Genomic DNA, 20,880 nt, shown 5'->3' with positions numbered 1-20,880 from the left:
TTTCATGTAGATGTTAAATAGCATGGGGGATAAGGTAGACCCTTGCGGGACCCCACAGGTCAAAAGCCAGGGGTCCGAGCAGGTATCCCCCAGCTTCACCATCTGGGAACGACCCTCCAGGAAGGACCGGAGCCACAGCAAAACCGTGCCACCAAGTCCCATCCCGGCGAGCCTCCCCAGAAGGATACCATGGTCGATGGTATCGAAAGCCGCTGAGGTGTCCAAGAGAACCAGCAGGGTCACACTCCCCCTGTCCAGTTCCCTGCGGAGGTCATCCACCAAGGCGACCAAAGCCGTCTCGGTGCTGTGCCCAGGCCTGAAGCCAGACTGCGAGCGGTCCAGAAAATCAGTGTCATCGAGAAACTCCTGGAGCTGCGTGGCCACCACCCGCTCCAGAACCTTGCCCAGAAATGGGAGGTTGGAGATAGGTCTGTAGTTGTTACAAACAGATGGGTCTAACGAGGTCTTTTTTAATAGTGGTTTTACCACCACTTGCTTAAAACAAGATGGAACTGACCCCTGACCCAGAGAGGCATTTATTATGGCTACGAACCACTCCAACAACCCATCTTTGGCCAGCTTAACCAGCCAAGATGGACAAGGATCCAGAGCGCAAGTGGTCGCCCTCACAGACCCAAGAATCCCCTCCACGTCATCAGGAAGAACAAGCCAGAAAGAATCCCACAAAATCGGACCGACAGGTGCCTCGGTTACCTCCGCAGAAACTACAATTAAGCTGGAGTCCAACTCATGACGTATCTGAGCAACTTTGCCTGCGAAATGGTGCGCGAACTCGTTGCACCGAGTTGCCAAGTCATCGGGGAGCTCCTGGGCCTCAGCAGGCCGCAGAAGCTCCCCAACAACTCAGAACAACTCCGAAGGCCTATTGGCCGCAGACGCTATGCGGGCAGTTGTGAAAGCTTTCCTGGCTGCTCGCAGAGCTACGGAGTAAGCCTTAATGGCGGCTTTAGCCCGTGCTTGGTCAGACACATCTCGAGATTTCCTCCAGATGCACTCTAGTCCCCTCCTCGCACGCTTCATCACAGCCAGCTCCTCAGTGAACCAAGGAGTCGACGTGACTCTACGAAGCGAGAGGGGACGTTCGGGAGCGATCGTGTCAAGTGACCTTTTCAGTTCACTGTGATAGCGATCAGCGAGGACATCGACAGGATCGCCAGTCTCCAGAGCAGGAAGATCCCCAAGAGACCTCAAGAGTCCATCCGGATCCATCAGCCTCCTGGGGCGGACTATCTTAGTGGGTCCGCCACCCCTGCGGAGGTTAGAAGACGCGGCGAAACTTAAGCAGATCAGATGATGGTCAGACCATGACAATGGAAGAATGTTTTGCTCTTCCACTCTGACTGTCCCTCCGTCCACAATGAAAACAAGGTCCAGCGTGTGTCCCGCCTGATGTGTGGGCCCAGATATAACTTGAGACAGCCCCATGGTCGTCATGGCAACCATGAAATCCTGAGCTGCACCTGTTAATGTGGTCTCGGCATGAATGTTAAAGTCCCCCAAAACTATAAGTTGTTGGGAGACCAAGGCCACATTAGAGACCACTTCTGCTAGCTCGGACAAGGAAACTGCTGGGTCGCGGGGTGGATGGTACACCAGCAGAAACCCCAAACTGTCTCGGGCTCCCACCTTCAGGAAGACACATTCAAACCTCGAAGATTGCGGAACGGCGCATCTGATCAGGGCGATGGACTGCCGAAAGATCACCGCAACACCTCCTCCCCGCCCCCCAACCCTGATGCACCCGGAAACCTGGTGGACACAGCTGGGTGAGATTCACCCCACCCAGCTCATCCAACCACCTCTCAGTGATGCATGCCAGATCCACCCCCTCATCCAGGATCAAATCCTGGATAACAGCTGTCTTACCATTGACGGATCTGGCGTTCAATAGCAGGACCTTAAGGCTGGGGGGGTCTGTCCTGAAGACTACCACACCTATTCCTCTCCAGGGTCGCAAAACATCCTTGCCAGATAATAATTGCAAAAGATAAACTGAAAGAACAAAACAAATTGCTATTTCTTGTGTATGGTATTCTCACTTACCTAATATTTCTCCAAGTAGAATTTTCCTTATTTTATTCCCAAGACTCCTATTTCTCTTCTTGTACTTAGCTTGTTTGTTCTAATTTTATTTGTGTTTCCCACTTTTCCCACTTTTTCTTTTATAGCCAAGCTATTGGCAATTCACAACTCTCTCCTTCCTTGTACCCTTTTAACTTATCTCTCACTTACAACCTTGTCACATAAAACCTTGTGTCACTCCATAGAGGGGGGTGGGAAATCTGGCACCCCACACCTTGCATCAGCTAGATCCAGGTGAGGGCAATCAGATGGGGGAAGCATGACTATGTGGTGTGTGTGGCTTCCCCCATGGATTCTATGGCAATACGGGAGCCATCCTGTGTTGCCCTAGTGGCAGCCTGAACTGGCTCCACACTCCTTCACCCACAAAGCTGTGTCGGCATCATCTGATGGAAGCTGGAGGCTCAATGGGTGCCCTGGGCAAAAATTGGTGCATGCAGCCCTTTCTGATGAGGTTGTTAAACTATACATTTGAAGATGGGCTTTATCTTTGATTTCATGACATCTGTTAACAATACCGAGTGATTTTTATAGAATAATTGCTACTGTATGCAATCCACATACTTTATTTGTGGTGAAGAAAGTAATTTGCTTTGAAGACTAGCATATTGGTGCATTGGATAGGAGGACATTTGTATCCAAGTTTGTTGTTTCAATACATTTTAGCCAAGACTAACAATAATAATAATGAACTACCAACACCGTTCTTGTTGAATAAGTCAGTAATACTCACGATAACATTTAACGGAACAACCCTTTTTATGCTAAGGCAGGCACTAAATACTGGAACCGATGATTTGTCTTAGATACTGGAGTGGTCAGATATCAGTTCCTTGCCAGAGTTCTGCTAGGCTCCTTCAGGCTGGGAAGAGGGAAGAACGGAGTTGGATTTTCTCATTTATTTGCTTCCACATTAGAATTGGTGGAAATTCCTCCCATTCAAAATGAGGAGAGTGTAAAAGTGTGACATTGGGCTTCTGCTAGGACTGTAGCAGAGTGAACTGGAAATCCAACTTGATCATTTTGTCCATTTGTAATTCTTTTCTGAGCTGAGGGAGGAAAGCATCACAAATGTTTGAATGTGGAAAGGGGCATGGACTCTCTCTGGTTTAAGAAATTAAAATCTGTTATATTCTGTGGCTGCTGGGATATCCTCCAAGAGATCAAAGAATTGCTCCTTTAATGCAAGTGATTTTATTATTCCAAGATTTCAGTGGGGGACTCTGTTAAGCGATAATGGATTGTCAAAGATGTTGGAAAAGGTGAATTTAAAGAAAAGTTTTCATAACATCTATAACCAATATTATGCCACACTTTCCATGAGAGAACACTACCACTTGGTAAATGTTGAGCCTTTTTAGTTGGGCATGGGTACAGTTTGTCTAATCAAGACCTCAGATAAATTTAGGGACACCTAATTAAAATGAATATGCAGTTGGTCACTTCTCATTTTAAATGTCCAAAATGTGTTAATGAAAACTGGCATCTTCTATTTTTCTGACAAGTAGTAAGTTGCTTATCAAAGGTTCCGGGAAAGTGTATTGAGTGTATATCATTAATAAAGCTCCAAACAAGATGGAGTAAGTTGTCTCCTTTGTACAATCAGAATGGAATTTCTTCTTTGTGTTAGAATGTAGTCATCTGCACACAGTGCCATTATTCCTAATTAGAAGACTGGGAATACCATTCCAGCAATTTGCTTGTCTGAAACTATTTCATGGTGCCTTGTAACTATGGAAAAACAAAATGCCTTTAGGATTAGAGATTGTAAAGAAGTGGCTGTTCTCATTTGTTTTAGTCCAGCCAAATGGCGGATGCTGACTCATAAGCATTTCAAGTATGTACATATGCTTAATAGCAAATTAGTCTTAACCAAAATGTGTTGTGACTTCAGTTCAGTTTCCTTTAATTATAACCTTACTGTTTCTTCTGATGACACACAGAAAACAACATATGTGACATTACTCTCAACTTCTCCATATTGGGAATTTACTCCTATTTGCTTCATGAACTATACCATTTCAAAGGAGAGAAAAAACAAGGAAGAAAAATCATTATCTTTTTAAGATTAAAAAAAAACTCTCTGTTTTTATAAAATATAGTAAGAATAAGACAACTAGTTGATTGGTGTGTCATATATGCGTGTGAATTGATGGTCTTTGTGTGTGTGCATAACTCATACTTTGGTGAAATTTATTTCATATTATTTCCTTTAAATGACTGGCTTGCCTCTTTCCCATCAAATAAAATTTCTTTGGATTTTACTTACAACTGAAAAAATTAAATAGAGATGTCTTGGCAAATACCAACTGTTTTATTGGAGCAGAGTGGTGTTGTTAACGATATTACAGTTATCGCAGTGTCAGTCTTTCCATTATAAACCCCATTTTCTGAATTTTACAGCTCAGTTGTAAAAAGCTGCCTCAAGCTGAAACTTGGCAAGCCAGGCCTCTGTACAAATCTGATTTCCCTCCCCCCTCAGGTTTCCTAGGATTAGAAAACCATTCCGTACTATAAATTGTTACAATCTTGTACAGATTGTGAGAGTTGGAATAGTTAGAGCTCTTTTGAAAAATTGTAACAATATCCAGTCTGCTTCACATGATTTAACTCAGTGTCCTCTGATTTTCTTGACTTGTGGTGTGGCCACTCTACTCAAGCATATAGCACTGTCACCTTGCCAACTGAAAACTGAAAAGGTTTCATCATGCAGTAAAGGATCAGGTAGTCATGTCTCTTCTAATTCATTCTATCCACTTTCTGTTCTCTTCTTCTGCTTTTCTTAAAGTAGTTGTGAGGGGAAATATCAAGATATGCTTTTGATGTCTAGGTTGCCAAGTTATTTCACCATAATGTATCTGTCAGACCACTTCATCACACGGATTTTGGGACACTTCCAGGACACTTCCTCGATGTAGCCCAATGGATCCCATTAGAGGACATAGGCAAATTTCTGGTGGGGCTCCATAGAGGAAGCATCCTGTCATAATCCTAGGACACTTCCCAGAGAACAAAGGAGGATTCCCATGTTCTCATAGAGAAGAATGACAGGAAGCCACTGCTGCCCACCGGATTTGCCACACTGCATGGTGAATCCCCCCCCCCCCCCGCTATCTCCTGGCTTCATAACTCAGTGTGATGAGGTCCATATTCTGTACTGAAAAGATTTATATGGGTGGAAGCACACTTGCTAAATATTATTCTTGAGATCATGTTTGTAAAAATATCCAAAATAGTGGTGGAAAATATCCCTCTTTGCTTAAACTTCCATCACACTTCCTTCATTTCAAAGTTTGAGTATCAAGTAGAAGATGGATGAGTCTATTCAAGAACAAATTAACTCTACCTTCTCCAAAACATGTTTGTGAACAGAATGTAGCCGGAGCTAAGAAATTCCCAGTTTTATATTAGACAGACATTGCAGTGCACATCTGTGTTGCCTACAGCATCTGGTATTTGCTGAAATGTAGCCTACAGCATCTGGTATTTGTTTGTAGTCTCTCTTCCAAGTACTAACCAGGACTTATTCTGATTAGCTTGCCAAGATCAGATAGGATCTAGTGTTTCGATAATATTTAAGACCCTTTATTCTGTTGTCAATATCAGGCAACAACTGAACTGCAACCACCACCATTTTTTAAAAATATCAGAATCAGCTAGTTTCTTCCATTCTTCAAGCACTGTAATCTTTAGAGCAGAAAAAAATATTCAGTAATCTTGTAAATTGCCTGAGATGCAAAGTATACAGTAATCATATAATTTTATAATATGTTTTGCTGAGTGGGTGCTAAGAAAAAACTGACCCCTCTCTTCACTTTTTAATGTCTCCTTTTCTGCAGCCGCCTTTGAGTCCTTGCTTCGTTTTGCAGAGAACCATACAACTTCCCTGTTTGACACCGTCTACAGATCCATGTCGAAGGAAGCAGTAGAGCCTGTCAAGGAGCTCTTTACAGACATCTCTCTCTATCTCTTGGGTGCACAGACCAAAGTGGAAAGAGCCTTTTTCCGGTTCTTTGACAGCCTCTTCCCTTTGGTTTACAGCCGTCTAATAAACCCAGGAATCACAGATTTATCAGAAGAGTACACAGAATGTCTGCGCCTAACGCGGCAAGATGTAAATCCATTTGGACGCTATTCTAAAGAAGTGGTTACAGAGTTAGCCAAGTCTCTCAGGGCAAACCGAGTATTCAGTCAAGCCCTTGGGATGGGCACTGAAGTCTTGAATGCCACTGAGCATGTGACTTTGACAAAGGAATGTACCCGAGCGCTCGTGAAGATGCAGTATTGCCCTCATTGCCAGGGCCTAACGTTAATAAGGCCTTGCGAAGGGTATTGTCTGAATGTTATGAGGGGCTGTTTTGCCAGTGTATCTGAACTGGATGTTCCATGGAGGGAATATATTTATACTCTGGAATATCTCAGCAATGAAATGGCTGGAGCTCATGATCTGGAATTGGCACTTTTGGGGATCCGCTATTCAATCAATGAGGCCATCTTGCATGCACAATTGAATGGACCACAGCTGTCTGCAACTGTAAGTATTGTGTACCTGGATTTTCTGCAAATTCCTTTTAATGTATCCAGTTGTTTATTGCTTCTAGGCCAACCTCAGTTGTTGACAGGGCCTTCTTCCCTTCCCTATATGCCTGTCAATATCAGACCATTAGTAGAAAGGTCACTAAAAATAGCTTCTGTAATGCCATCAGATGGAGCCATGCCAGTTAAGATTTTATGAAACTGATATAATATAGTTGTGTAGTGCGGCTACAACTCAGGTATTATGTGGTACTGGGCCATGTCCTCCTTTTGGGGTTCAGCTCAGGTTCTAACTTTGGGAAGTATGCCCTTTTGTGTGGCTGAGACTTTCTCAAAATTGTACATTGTTGTATGTGTGAAAAGTGCTTAAGGTACAGTTGCTGGTGATTCCTTTTTTAGAAGGATGAAAGAGGAGATAAGAAATAAACATTTTGTTTGTATTTGAAGGCATTGTGCGGCATGCTAGCAGATGAGCTGCCTACATATCTTTAGATTAAAGTGAATTAAGTGTGGAGGAGAGGCACTAGAAAAATAACCCCAACCTACTTCATCCCATTTTACAAACTTTGCAAGCTAATAAGAAATAGTAGCTAGCTACTATGATTAGAATCTGGTTGGTAATTTGGACTAATTTAAGTGAAAGGGTAGGGGTAATTATTTGAAGAAAATATTTGTAGTGGTGTGGATAGGACATGAATTGGCTTTCTTTTTCTAAAACATAAATTCCTGTTCTATATTTAAAATTTGCACTTGTATGTATGAATGAGCATATGCACACTTTCCTTCTCTTCTGGTGGTACATATACTATTTTTGGCACAATATAATAAGCAATTGTTGATAGGTGGTTTAAAAAAGTGAGATTGGTGTTTTGTTTACTTGAAATATTGTTATTGCTTCTTCCTCCCAAACAACACACAAAAGTGATTATCTATCTATACTATTTGGAATTGGATTTTGAATGAAATATGTGCGTACATATGCTTGTATGAAAATTTTAAAAGATCTTCAGTGCTAGTCATCAATAGTTCTGTGTGTATGGCAGAGGAGTATTCTTAAGTATTAACACTGTTTTTAAAATACAATATTTATACATAGGAATATGGCATAAGAATATCTTTTTAAAAATGTATTTAAAATATGCTTTTAAAACCTCAACAACCTGTGGCCACAAAGTAAATATTATATGAGCACTGGGATTTTTTTTTACAATATTTAAAAATTAAAATACCAGTAATTGAAATCTAGGCCAGAAAATATAGAAATGATTAAGGATGCAGCTGGCTTTGCAGCTGGTGAAGTACCACCTTATCATCAACATAGCTACATGAAAACTGGGCTGAGGATAAAGATGGAGGAAAAAATCAAAGAGAAAAGAAATAACTAGATTTGGAAGATGATTTAAATGTTGAATTCCATCTATTCCATCGTAATGGTTTGTAGAAAAGATAGCTTAGAGAAACATATCTAAATGAAGATACTTGACAACCTTATCACATAAGCCAGGCGAAGGGTCCCACTTCACCGAAGAAACAGAGGGCAGCGGGGCAAATCCATCACCCTACACGCCATTCCCTCATGTATCATTTCTGCCATCGCACATGAGAAGTGTCGCCTGAACAGTAAGGATCAGGGTCCCATGTTGGGAAGGAAGCATTGTACGACACTTCCACTCCAATTGTGGGTGGGGCCTTCACTGGAAGTCCAGCGATCTTGTGAAATGGGCACCATGCCCATCCATCACTGGACTGGCAGGGAAGCATCGATTTAGTGGTGTCTAAATTGGTAAGATATGTTCAGGGTAATTATGCTGTAGATTTGAACCTCTTCAATGGATAGAACTGAAAGAATAGAGTTATCCCATTTATCAAAGGATACCGATCAAGTGAATGCTCTAAATCTGATTTTGACTTGCATGAAAGGGCAGTAATTTGTTATTTATTTAATTATTTTATTATTGATTATTTCTTGACAGGGAATGTGTTTGGCACTAATCGGATTTTATCATTTTTTAAACTTGGCCATGGTTTATGATTTATGTCTCTTGGATGAGATTTGCTGTTCTGAATCATATAGCAAGATACCTTGGAATTTTTGATTTAATCATTCCTGTTAAGAGAGCTTCAGATATGCCTTTCCATACTGTTAATTTTCAGCTGATTTTTTTGAGGGGCGGGAAGTTAGTATATAGGGATAAGCAAATATATTTCTAGTCTGTCATTTTGCATACCTTTTAATTCCATTCCATTCCTTTGCTTTTTTTAATTTTGAAAATATATATATCCCAAAATGCTGGGTGGGAGGCACTGATTCACTCCCTTCGCCTCACAATTTTCAGGAAAGGGTGCTTTTCTGTGAAATTTACTTCTGAAGTAACCCGTGCACCTGGCATTATTCAACTTTCACATAAAAGACCCCAGTGGGAATTTTCATTTACCTTGAGGCAGTTTACATTAACAGCCGTACTCACTTTTTAGGAAATGGTTAACATTTTTTAAATCACTAGGTGAAGCCTGTGCATTAACATAAAGAATTTCTTTTTAGCTAATTGAGTACTTGGCAGTGAATAATGGAAAGTTGGCTATTTTTACCTTCTTGGGGAAAGAAGGTTAAGTAAGGCATTTACTGTACTTAATAGAAGTGATCACTGCACTTGCAAAAGAAAAAATGAAGGTCCTCTAAATTGGACTACAGGAATAATCTCCAGTAACCTACAGGCCAGCCTGAATTACCTGCTTGAAATGTGTGAAAGGTTGCCATTACGATATTAAACAATCCTGAGCTCTGTAATGTACCAAGCAATTTCTTCAATGGTGTTGGCATCTACCCAGCTATTTGAGTTAATGTAGGTTCTCCATGATTTGCAACATCAGCAATCACAACCATTATTTTCAGTGTTGTCTACTAGAATCTAATTGTGTGTCATACTGGAAGAAAGTGCACATTCTCTGTTGTGCTAGATAGGTTGACTTTCTTGTTGATACTTGCCATCACTTTTGGGGAGTCATTTTTTCTTCTTCCTCTTTAATATTGTGCTAAGATTTGAAACCCTTGTAGATATTTGATATTCATAGAATCATAGAATCATAGAATAGTAGAGTTGGAAGAGACCTCATGGGCCATCCAGTCCAACCCCCTTCCAAGAAGCAGGAAATCGCATTCAAAGCACCCCCGACAGATGGCCATCCAGCCTCTGTTTAAAAGCCTCCAAAGAAGGAGCCTCCACCATATTCTTACTCATATTTGATAGTAATTATTTTCTTATCTTTCTGGTGGTTGCTATTTCATTTTTTTTACAAAGGTTTGGGATTGGGTAGTAAATTACTGTTATTATTTATTATTGAGTTGACTCTTGCATTATGTCTACCTGATCATATATTTTTGGCTATATTTATTTACACCAAAGGGTGTGATTTGGCCAAGGTCACCTATTGGATTTTCATGACTGAGTGGGGATTAAAAAATTGATCTTCCAGAGTCCTAAGGTGCATCTACACTGTGGAATTAATTAAATTTGACTAACTGCTGTTGCTCAATGCTGTGGAATCTTGAAAGTTATAGTTTGTCAAAGTCTACCTTTTCAGCCAAAGAGTACTGGCACCTCACCAAGCTACAAATCCTAGGATTCCATAGCATTGAGCCAAGGCAGTTAAAGTGGTTTCAAACTCTATACAGTGTAGATGTGCCCCTAAATCAATACTCAGTCCATTACACCACACTGTCTCTCACATGGATAACACCATTTCCTCAAATGCACGGAACTAACGACTATGAATCACAATAAAGTGTCATTTGTAGGTTTGGTCTCATAATTGAAATTGATATGTTGGTATGGAAAATGTAATCTAACCAATGCTGGCTTTTTGTTTGCAAGACTGGGGACCCTTCTACACTGACATATAAACCAGTTTCTGAGTCCAGATTATCTGCTTTGAACTGGATTATATGCAGCATAGACTGGATTTACACTGCCCTATAGCCCAGGATCTGATCCCAGATTATCTGATTATCCTAGATTATCTGGCAGTCTAGACTCATATAATCCAGTTCAAAGCAGATCCAGCCTAAGTGACAGGGGTATAATTCTTCACAAAGGCTGGATCTACACTGCTATATAATCCAGTATCTCATCCCAGATTATCTGCTTTGAAGTGGATTATATGAATCTGCTCTGTTATATACTGTAATGACATTTCATATGCAGAAAATACTGTGTCAAAGCAGAAGTAAATATTGCTGCACAAAATTTTGCTTTCTTTGCAGAAAATTCTGTTTTCTGTGCAAATCAACTTTTGAGTTGGGTGAATATCTAGACTTTGAGTCCCCTTGTGAAGAGAGAAAGTACAGTATAAATAAACATAATAATAGACTGGCCCTAAAATATTCTGTGATATCAAAAACTTACACATGTCACTACCACCAGACAAAGTTTATTGGTGGTAAATTGATGAAGCAAATGGTTCACAGCAGAGAAAAGTGTCGCAGCCATTTGCCTGATGGTTTCAACCATTATTTGACAATATGTAACAGAATTGTATAGGATGTTGTTATTCTCCTGTTTCTTCTCAAAGGAAGCAGAATGTAATTTTAGCAGTTTTCTGCCCATTGCAAGGGAATTTTTGAAAACTGCAGTTTTTAAATACTGTTCATTATTTAGTGATTTCTATTGTGCCAAGTTTGCACATGGATAAAAAACAGCCCCCCCCCCAAGTGTGTGAATTTTGCATGAAATAATTCCTGAATTGCAAACATTCACATCAGTCCAAAATTCTTCACATCAGGATTCTATATTTGAAAAATACTTTTTCTACCATTTTGTATATGTTCAAATATTATCTACATCCTTAATACCTCAACCATGAATTCTACATTTCAAGATCAAAACTGCAGATCCTCATGAGTAGATATGAGGTTCTTGATTTGTACTCCTCCCCTCAGTCAGGCAACAGCAAGATGGATCTCCAAAGTTATATATAAGGCAAACCTGTAGTGGTATACACATGCCATGTATAACCTGTAACCCTCCAGGTGTTGGCCTCCAACTCCCAGAAGCCCTAGCTAGCTTGTCCAATATTCAGGAAATCTGGGAGCTGAAATCCAAAACACATGGAGGGCCACAGGTTGTGCAAACCAGTTTTAGAGGGAATGTCACTAAAGATGATGGTTCAGATGCAATGCTAGTTTGCCTGCCTTGTGTGATAAAGTTCTTGATCTTGGATGTATATAAGAAGCAGGGGGCAGCTGTAGAAGCATGAGCTGAGTGGGCAACAGTGAGCAAAATAGATACATGTGTGTCAAGCAGCTGAGTCAGCTGGAAGTAGTGATCCCTCAATTCTAGACTTCTAGGCCTAGAAAAGTTACCACTGACATCACTTCTGCTGCACCTGTTGTTTTCTCATTTCCTCTTGAGTCTTCTTTCCATTAACACTGGCAAGTAAGATGGGCCTAATCAAGCAAAGCGGATTGTCAATTGCCCCTGGGTCTCTAGCAGCTAAGCGATGTTTCTAATGTAGAATTAGTTTTATAGCATTTTCAACTTACTACATTTTCTAGAGAGGTAATTCATAAAGTAAGGAGAATCAGATAAATGAACATCGGGTGATGTGGTCTATCATGGGAATTTCTGACCACACTTCTTCCAAAAAATAGATATAGGTACTCTGCCTTTGTTCTTTGGAATTTCTTTTACTTTGGTTCTCCAGTAGTAGATTTATTGGAGTAAACATTTTTTATGTTGACCGTTGTCAAGAGAATTTTTCCAAGCTTACTAATGGTTGTGAAATACTGATTCCAAGAAATAACATTGTTTTTATGCTTGCTTAAATCCTGTATAAGCAAGTTTATATATAGAAAGCATTACTTTTGTTTTAATGGAGTCATTAGCTCTTTCCCATCTAAATGAATGTTCTCAGAGAGGGTTGCAATCCTGTTTCTTTACAGCTATAATCCTAGAATTCTTTATGGTTGACATAATTATGTCATCAAGCTCAATAATCTTGTTCTGTTCCCAGTAGATATATGAAATATTTTCCGCATTGGATGGAGTCAATTGTAAAGCTTTTGAGCTGTGAAAGCAAAACTGAAGCAAAAAGTTCTACAGAGTAGTGCTGGCTGTATTTTAGGGAAGCTTGTACCTCCTGAGTCCACTTTGCGTGACAGTTCCTCCTAGTCACTCTTGCTGTATACTTTGTATTTATGCTGGTTTACTCTGGATCTTGAACAAAGTTACAAACAGTTATAAAATTGTAAAGAAAAATTAGCTTGGCTCTTCTCCGGTTTATTTGTTTAGCTCCTAGAGCAAAGATTGTTAGAGTATCTATTTTTGAAAAAGTGTGCACAGAGGCATACTTTTCCACTAAAACAATGAAATCAGATTAAAGACAAAGTAGAAATCCTCAATAATTCATCAGTCTTAAGCATAGCTGCCTATGTAACTAAGAAATCATGATAAGGTGCATGGAACCAATACCTTTCAGTTTTTTGGTGGTGGCAAAGGATTTCAAAACTAATGCCCAAAATAAGAGAGCTGTGCAAATGTCAGACAACAGTATGCTCTATCAGATTTTTAAAAATGTTTTCTTTCTTTATCTTAAGTGGGTTCTGTGAAACCTACATTGAGCCAAAAAGCAAGACGCAATTAACCTGTGTCATGTTACAGTCCTTTATCATGTAATTTTTTTAAAAAAACTTTAAAATTGATCATTCATTTTTTCTTCCAAATCAAGTAAAACAACCTGTAGCTGAGTAAATGTGGCTTCAGTGAGCACATCGTAAAAGGTCATGAGATTGTCCTAAAAATCCAGCTGCAAAATGTGAAAGTAGAAAAATTCTCATTCTATCTTACTCTTGTTCAGAATATCTGTATCAAAAAGAAACTCTTTGACTGTAGCAGAAGGCTTAGTTTCTACATTCTCTAAAACAGACATTCCCACCTGGTTCAGGGACACAGGGGGTCAAGTTCTCCTAACCACAGTGCCAGCTTCCTATATCCAGTCAAGGTACTGTATTCTGATGGTGACTGGAGGAAAAGATGTCTCCACATGGTGGCTCATGTGTCCAAACAAAGGGCTTTAGTAGGAATTTCCTTTGAAATCCTCAGTATTATAATTATGGTAGCTTTTATCCTGAGCAAAGTGTGTGTCACGCCCAGGGCAACGAGAGCACTAAGAACCAACACACGGAGGCCAAAAACTATCTAATATCTTTATTAAGGAAATATGTAAGAATAATAAAAACAAGTAGGAAATATAGTCCAATAAAAGACCTTTCAGGAAAGGTCAGAAATAGTCCAAAATTATATTGTCCAATATTTTATATTAGAGTCCAAAGTTGAAGATCCAAACCGAAACACACTCTATTTGCAAGCAATAGAGTGGGAAAACGTCCAAATCCTTTCCAAGGTTCTGTCACGACCCAGGCTGCAGAGCACCAATAACCATACACAGAGGCCAGAATCTATCTAATATCTTTATTGTAGGAATATATAAAGTAAATAAAAACAAGTGTAGAAAATAGTCCAGAATTAGACCTTTCAGGAAAGGTCAGAATTAGTCCAAAAAAGCAATGTCCAATAAGAAATATTAAGGTCCAAAGTTGTAATCCAATAACCGAAACACTCACTTTGCCAAGCAAAGTGAGGGGAGATGACAAGGTCCTTTAGTCCATGAAACTTGAGCGAGGCTAGGAAATAACTTGATACTTGAAACAAGGCTTGAACGTGGAACAAGGTAACTAAGAACAAGAACAAGGTCCGTGGAATAACTTGATAAATCCGTGGAACAAGGCAAGGATTGATCCTGGGAAACAAGGCAAAGTCCGTAGATAAACAAAGGCTGGGAAGCAAGGCGAAGGCTGGATAGCAAGGCAAGGCTTGAGCAGGAGCGAGGCTTGAACCGGAGCGCGCTGTCCAGACACAACTCGCTCCGTAGGCTGACGAATTGACTCCGCGAAGTTACTACGCGGGTAAAACACCTAAATAGAGTCTAGCTTCCCGCCGAAGCAGTTCTCTGGGAATCAGAACCGAAAGCTAACTCTGAGACCAGATGTGAGACTCCCCAAAGATTCTCACGAGAAGCAGTCTTAATTGGCCACATTCTTAGCTGCAATCCTCGCACTCCTGCGCGAAGCTGAATCTAAACTTCTCTGTTGTTTACAAAACTCCCGGCGCAAGAATACGGGAGAAGTAGGCTCTGGGCTTGTTTGACATACTTCTGGGAGACAACTTTCTTGCAGGTGCAAGGTTCCCAGATCTGCCTGGGAAAGATCTGGCTGAGAGGAATCCAGTTCAGACTGGGAAGGTAAAAAACCCAAGTTTTCATCTTCATCAGGAATTACAATGTCCTGAGCAGGACTACAAGGCCCATGAGTCATCACACTATCCCCCTCCTCAAGGCCCCTCCCAAACTGGGGCCCTCTCCCCGAGGCGCGAGGTCGCGGCTTGGCGGGATAGGTCTGATGAAAGCGACGGGTTAGATCAGGAGCATGGACTGTGGAGGCGTCTTCCCAAGAGCGTTCTTCAGGGCCAAAACCCACCCAGTCAATGAGATATTGTAGGCGGCGGCGGTGAAAGCGAGAATCCAAAATGTCCTCAACCTCGAACTCCTCCTCCCCATTCATCAAAACAGGAGGGGGGGCCGGTTGGTCTGTATCAGGACGCACACCATCCGCCGGAAGGAGCAGGGAACGGTGAAACACTGGGTGAATGCGCATTGAACGCGGAAGTTGGAGTTTGAAAGTCACGGGGTTTAATTGCGCCACCACTGGATAGGGGCCAATGAAACGGGCATCTAACTTCCGGCAAGGGCGGTGGGAGGGCAGAAAGCGAGTGGACAGGAAAACCCGATCTCCTACCTTGATTTCGGGGCCCGGCTGGCGATGTTTGTCAGCGTGGCGTTTATAGTCCTCCTTGGCTTGGTCCAGTTGCTGGAGCAAAAGTTGTTGCACCGCTGTGAGTTCCTGCAGCCAATCCTCTGCTGCGGGAACCTCTGAAGTTTCAATGACAGGGGGAAAGAAACGTGGATGGAAGCCGTAGTTTGCAAAGAACGGCGTTTCTTTTGTAGAAGCTTGAACTCCATTGTTGTAGGCAAACTCAGACAGTGGTAACAGAGAAGCCCAATTGTCCTGTTGATAGTTTACATAACAGCGAAGATACTGCTCCAAAGTGGCATTGGTGCGCTCCGTTTGCCCATCTGTTTGGGGATGATGAGCTGAAGATAAGCGAGAGTCTATGCCCAATAGTTTTTGTAGTGCCTTCCAAAAACGAGAGGTGAATTGAGATCCACGGTCTGTGACTAAACTCTTGGGCAATCCATGTAGTCTGAAGACATGTTGAAGAAATAAATCCGCAGTTTCCTTGGCCGTGGGGAGGCCTTCGCAGGGAATGAAATGGGCTAACTTGGTGAATAGGTCCACCACCACTAAGATCGTGGTGAACCCACAGGAAGGTGGTAGGTCAGTGATGAAATCCGCGGAAATTATTTCCCATGGGCGAGATGGGGTAGGAAGGGGGTGTAAAAGCCCTGAGGGCTTCTCCCTTCGTATCTTGGAGCGCTGGCATACTGGGCAGGTGTTGACATATTTTTCCACATCCTTGCGGATCTTGGGCCACCAAAAATCCCTTAGGATCAGATGCATAGTTTTAAATAGTCCGAAGTGTCCTGCTGGTTTGCAGTCATGACACAGACGAAGCGCCTTTTCCCTGCCCGGTCCGGGTGGGATATAGACATGATTTCTATAGCAGAGCAGCCCATCTTTAAGCGAAAAGGGAAAATGCAGACCTTGGCGAAGTTGGTCCTGCGCCCAGGCATCTGCTTGCTGACTAGCCCTGATTTCTTGAGCACAGATGGGTCCTGGAGTAGGGGAAGTTGAACCAATGGGAATGGATTTGGTGTTCCCCACCGTGAGCGTGGCAAAGTTCTCAGGTTGTAGCAGTTGGGATTCAAAGGTCTCCTTGCGTCCTGCAGCGTATTCCGGTTTACGTGACAGGGCGTCTGCTTGCTTGGTTTGGGCTGGGGTCACATAATGGATCTGGAAGTTGAAACGTTCAAAGAATAAAGCCCAACGTTGCTGCCTCTGATTTAGTTTGCGGGCAGTTCTTAGATGTTCTAGATTACGATGATCAGTGTGGACTTCAATGGGAAATTTGGCCCCTTCTAGCCAATGTCTCCAAGTTTCAAAGGCTGCCTTTATGGCCAGTAGTTCTTTTTCCCAAATGGTGTAATTCCTCTCTGGTGTGGTTAGTTGACGAGAATAAAAGGCACAGGGGTGGAGGTGATCTCCCACCGGTTGTAAGAGTACAGCCCCAATTGCCACATCAGAGGCGTCCGCTTGCACCACAAAAGGGGTTCCAGGATTTGGGTGCTGTAGAATTGGCTGGGAGGTGAATAGTTTCTTTAGTTGCTGGAACCCTTTCTCTGCTTGATCAGTCCAGCGGAAAGGCTGCTTTCCACGGATGCAGCTAGTGATGGGGTCGGACCAGCGGGCAAAATCTGGAATGAACTTGCGGTAGTAGTTCGCGAACCCCAAGAAACGCTGCACCTCTTTCTTGTTAGTTGGCGCCCGCCATTCCAATACTGCTGAAACTTTGGCTGGATCCATGGAAAGCCCTAGAGGCGAGATGCGGTAACCAAGGAAATCTACCTCTTGTAGATCAAAAGCGCATTTTTCCAGCTTGGCATAAAGTCCATGATCCCGCAATCGTTGTAACACCATTTTGACGTGGTTCTCATGTTCTGATTGTGATCTGGAAAACACCAAAAAATCGTCCAGGTAGATTATCAAGAACCTGTCTAGATAGTCCTGAAAAATGTCATTGACAAAATGCTGGAACGTTGCGGGGGCTCCGCATAAACCGAAATTCATAACTCGGGACTCAAATAATCCGAATTTGGTCTGGAAGGCGGTCTTCCACTCGTCCCCTTCCCTGATGCGAACTAAGTTGTAAGCCCCCCGAAGATCCAGCTTGGTGTAAACCTTGGCTCCTCGAAGCCGATCCAGTAGATCCGAGATTAAAGGCAGGGGATAGCTGTTCCGCTTGGTGATATTGTTCAATGCTCTGTAGTCCACCACCAAGCGTAGTTCCCCTGACTTCTTCTTCACAAACATCACTGGGGAGGCGGCTGGGGATTGAGAGGGTCTGATGAATCCCTTGCGAAGGTTTGTCTCTAGGAATTCCCTGAGAGCTTCTTGCTCTGGTTCAGTCAGGGAGTAGAGATGCCCTCGCGGGATCGGGGCCCCCTCCACCAAGTCAATGGCACAGTCATAAGGTCTATGTGGGGGTAATTTTTCGGCTTCTTTCTCATTGAATACATCCCAATACTCGGAGTACTTCTTTGGCAAGGTGATGATGGGCTCGGTGTCTGTGGCATGGCATACCTTGGCTACGAGGCAATGGTTTTGGCAGTACGGTGAAGCAAACTGCAGTTCTCTGTTGGACCAGGAGATGTTAGGGTCGTGGAGAGTCAGCCATGGAATTCCCAAAATCACAGGGAAATGGGGAACCTCGGTAACAAAGAAGGAAATCTCTTCCATATGTTCCCTTATCCACATCCTGGTGGGTTCCGACCACTGACTTACGGGGCCCGTCTTGAGGGGACGGCCGTCTATGGCTTGCACCACACGGGCATTCTTGAAATCATGATATTGTAATCCCAGAGAGTCGGCATACTCTCTATCGATGAAATTGTTGGTAGCTCCAGAGTCTATCATGGCGTGGATCATGACGGGTCCCCTTTTTGCTGACCATAATGTGACCACGAGAAGGAACAGGACCCCGGTTGGCGGCTCTTGGATGGATTTTTTGACCGGGTTGGCGAGCCCCTCTACACCCGGTCGTTGGCTTCCCCCGCCGGCTGTGTGCCAGTCGGCTCAGACGCCTTCGTCTCCGTGGAGGACGCCGCCGCAAGACGGGCGGCAGGCTTCCCTTTGGCTGGGCACTCTCTGGCGAAGTGGCCCCCGTTCCCGCAGTACCAGCAGAGGTTTAAGCGTTGACGACGGGCCTTCTCGGCGACATCTAGTCTGGGACGCACATTGCCCAACTGCATCGGCACCTCCTCGCCTCCTCTGGGGTATGGGGTTGGCGGTGGGGGTCTCCACACCGGACGTGGCTGAACGCTGGCGGGAGCGGGGGGTTTTGCCCCGGCTCTACTGCCCTGGCCTCGAACCCACTGTTTCCTGTTGGCAATCATGACTTCAGCCCGTAAACATTGATCAATGAGTGCCTCGAGGGTCTGGGGAGGATCCACCTTGGAGATTTCTTCCAGCATTTCAATGTTGAGACCCTCCCGGAATTGTCCCCTGAGGGCTACATCGTTCCAGCCGGTGTTGTGGGCCAGCACTCGGAACTCGGCTATATACTGAGACATAGGTCTGTCTCCTTGGAAAAGGCGACGGAGTTTGTGACCGGCTGCCTCCAAATTGTCCTCGATTCCCCAAGTCTCCTTGAGGTGGTCCAAGAAGTGTTGCGCTGATCTTAGGTGTGGAGAGGCTTGGTCGAACAGTGCCGTCGCCCAGCTGGCCGCTGGCCCGTCTAGAAGACTGTAAACCCATGCCACTTTGATGTCTTCTTGGGGAAACTCGGCAGCACGGGCCTCCAGATAAGCTTGACATTGGCGACGGAAGACATGAACCTTAGAAGCTTCTCCAGTAAACTTGGTTGGCAACGCCATGGCCGGAAGACGAACTCCGCGTTCCTTCAAACCCCTTATTTCTCCATCCTGTGCATTGAGCTTATCACGGATTCGGTCCACCTCTTCCTTGTCGATGGTGTAGGTAATCGGCTGGCCGCTCGGCCCAGGTACGGTTCCGGTAGACATTCTGGCCGAGGTTAATTGGTGCTTAGGGTGGCGGAGTCAAACTGTCACGACCCAGGCTGCAGAGCACCAATAACCATACACAGAGGCCAGAATCTATCTAATATCTTTATTGTAGGAATATATAAAGTAAATAAAAACAAGTGTAGAAAATAGTCCAGAATTAGACCTTTCAGGAAAGGTCAGAATTAGTCCAAAAAAGCAATGTCCAATAAGAAATATTAAGGTCCAAAGTTGTAATCCAATAACCGAAACACTCACTTTGCCAAGCAAAGTGAGGGGAGATGACAAGGTCCTTTAGTCCATGAAACTTGAGCGAGGCTAGGAAATAACTTGATACTTGAAACAAGGCTTGAACGTGGAACAAGGTAACTAAGAACAAGAACAAGGTCCGTGGAATAACTTGATAAATCCGTGGAACAAGGCAAGGATTGATCCTGGGAAACAAGGCAAAGTCCGTAGATAAACAAAGGCTGGGAAGCAAGGCGAAGGCTGGATAGCAAGGCAAGGCTTGAGCAGGAGCGAGGCTTGAACCGGAGCGCGCTGTCCAGACACAACTCGCTCCGTAGGCTGACGAATTGACTCCGCGAAGTTACTACGCGGGTAAAACACCTAAATAGAGTCTAGCTTCCCGCCGAAGCAGTTCTCTGGGAATCAGAACCGAAAGCTAACTCTGAGACCAGATGTGAGACTCCCCAAAGATTCTCACGAGAAGCAGTCTTAATTGGCCACATTCTTAGCTGCAATCCTCGCACTCCTGCGCGAAGCTGAATCTAAACTTCTCTGTTGTTTACAAAACTCCCGGCGCAAGAATACGGGAGAAGTAGGCTCTGGGCTTGTTTGACATACTTCTGGGAGACAACTTTCTTGCAGGTGCAAGGTTCCCAGATCTGCCTGGGAAAGATCTGGCTGAGAGGAATCCAGTTCAGACTGGGAAGGTAAAAAACCCAAGTTTTCATCTTCATCAGGAATTACAATGTCCTGAGCAGGACTACAAGGCCCATGAGTCATCACAGGTTCAAAGTAAGTCCACAGCAAAGTTAGAAACAAGGATTGATACTAGATGCAAGGTCCAAGGCTGGAAACAAGACAAGATATTTCTTGAATACTTGGTTAGACAAGGCAAGACAAGGAACTGGAGTTGCGGACTTTGCGAAGTCCACACTTGGCTGGAACCACGAAATCACTTCCGAAGTAGATCTGTTGACTCCGCATGGAATCCTTCGTGTCCGGCACTTTTATCCCGGTTTCATTTCTCTGCAAAGCAGGTGTCCAGCTTCCTTTCCCAAGGGAAATGAAGAACGAAACACATCTACTTCCAGATGCATTCCTCCCTAGAATTTCCCAGGGGAACATGGCTAATTAGCGTCTTGTTTAGCTGCTATTCTCAAGCTCCTCTGAACCTGCTCTTTCTCGCTCCTGCCCGCCGCATAG

At 43.4% G+C, this 20,880-nt stretch overlaps 1 protein-coding gene across 5 annotated transcripts in view; it reads left to right on the top strand.

The window, feature by feature from the left end:
• The window catches only part of LOC100558465 (glypican-5), a 500,734-nt gene that overhangs the window by 132,479 nt on the left and 347,375 nt on the right, over positions 1 to 20,880 (top strand). For all 5 annotated transcript variants that reach the window (XM_062976534.1, XM_003218342.4, XM_062976535.1 and 2 more), the window contains one exon: positions 5,943 to 6,637. In XM_062976534.1, the coding sequence (XP_062832604.1) occupies positions 5,943 to 6,637 (695 nt within the window). The remainder of the gene's footprint in view (positions 1 to 5,942; positions 6,638 to 20,880) is intronic.

The sequence above is a fragment of the Anolis carolinensis genome, chromosome 3, assembly GCF_035594765.1.
Source record: "Anolis carolinensis isolate JA03-04 chromosome 3, rAnoCar3.1.pri, whole genome shotgun sequence".
Taxonomy (NCBI): Eukaryota; Metazoa; Chordata; class Lepidosauria; order Squamata; family Dactyloidae; genus Anolis; species Anolis carolinensis.
The sequence above is the reverse complement of the archived record's forward strand: the minus strand, read 5'-3'. Positions and strand labels throughout refer to the sequence as shown.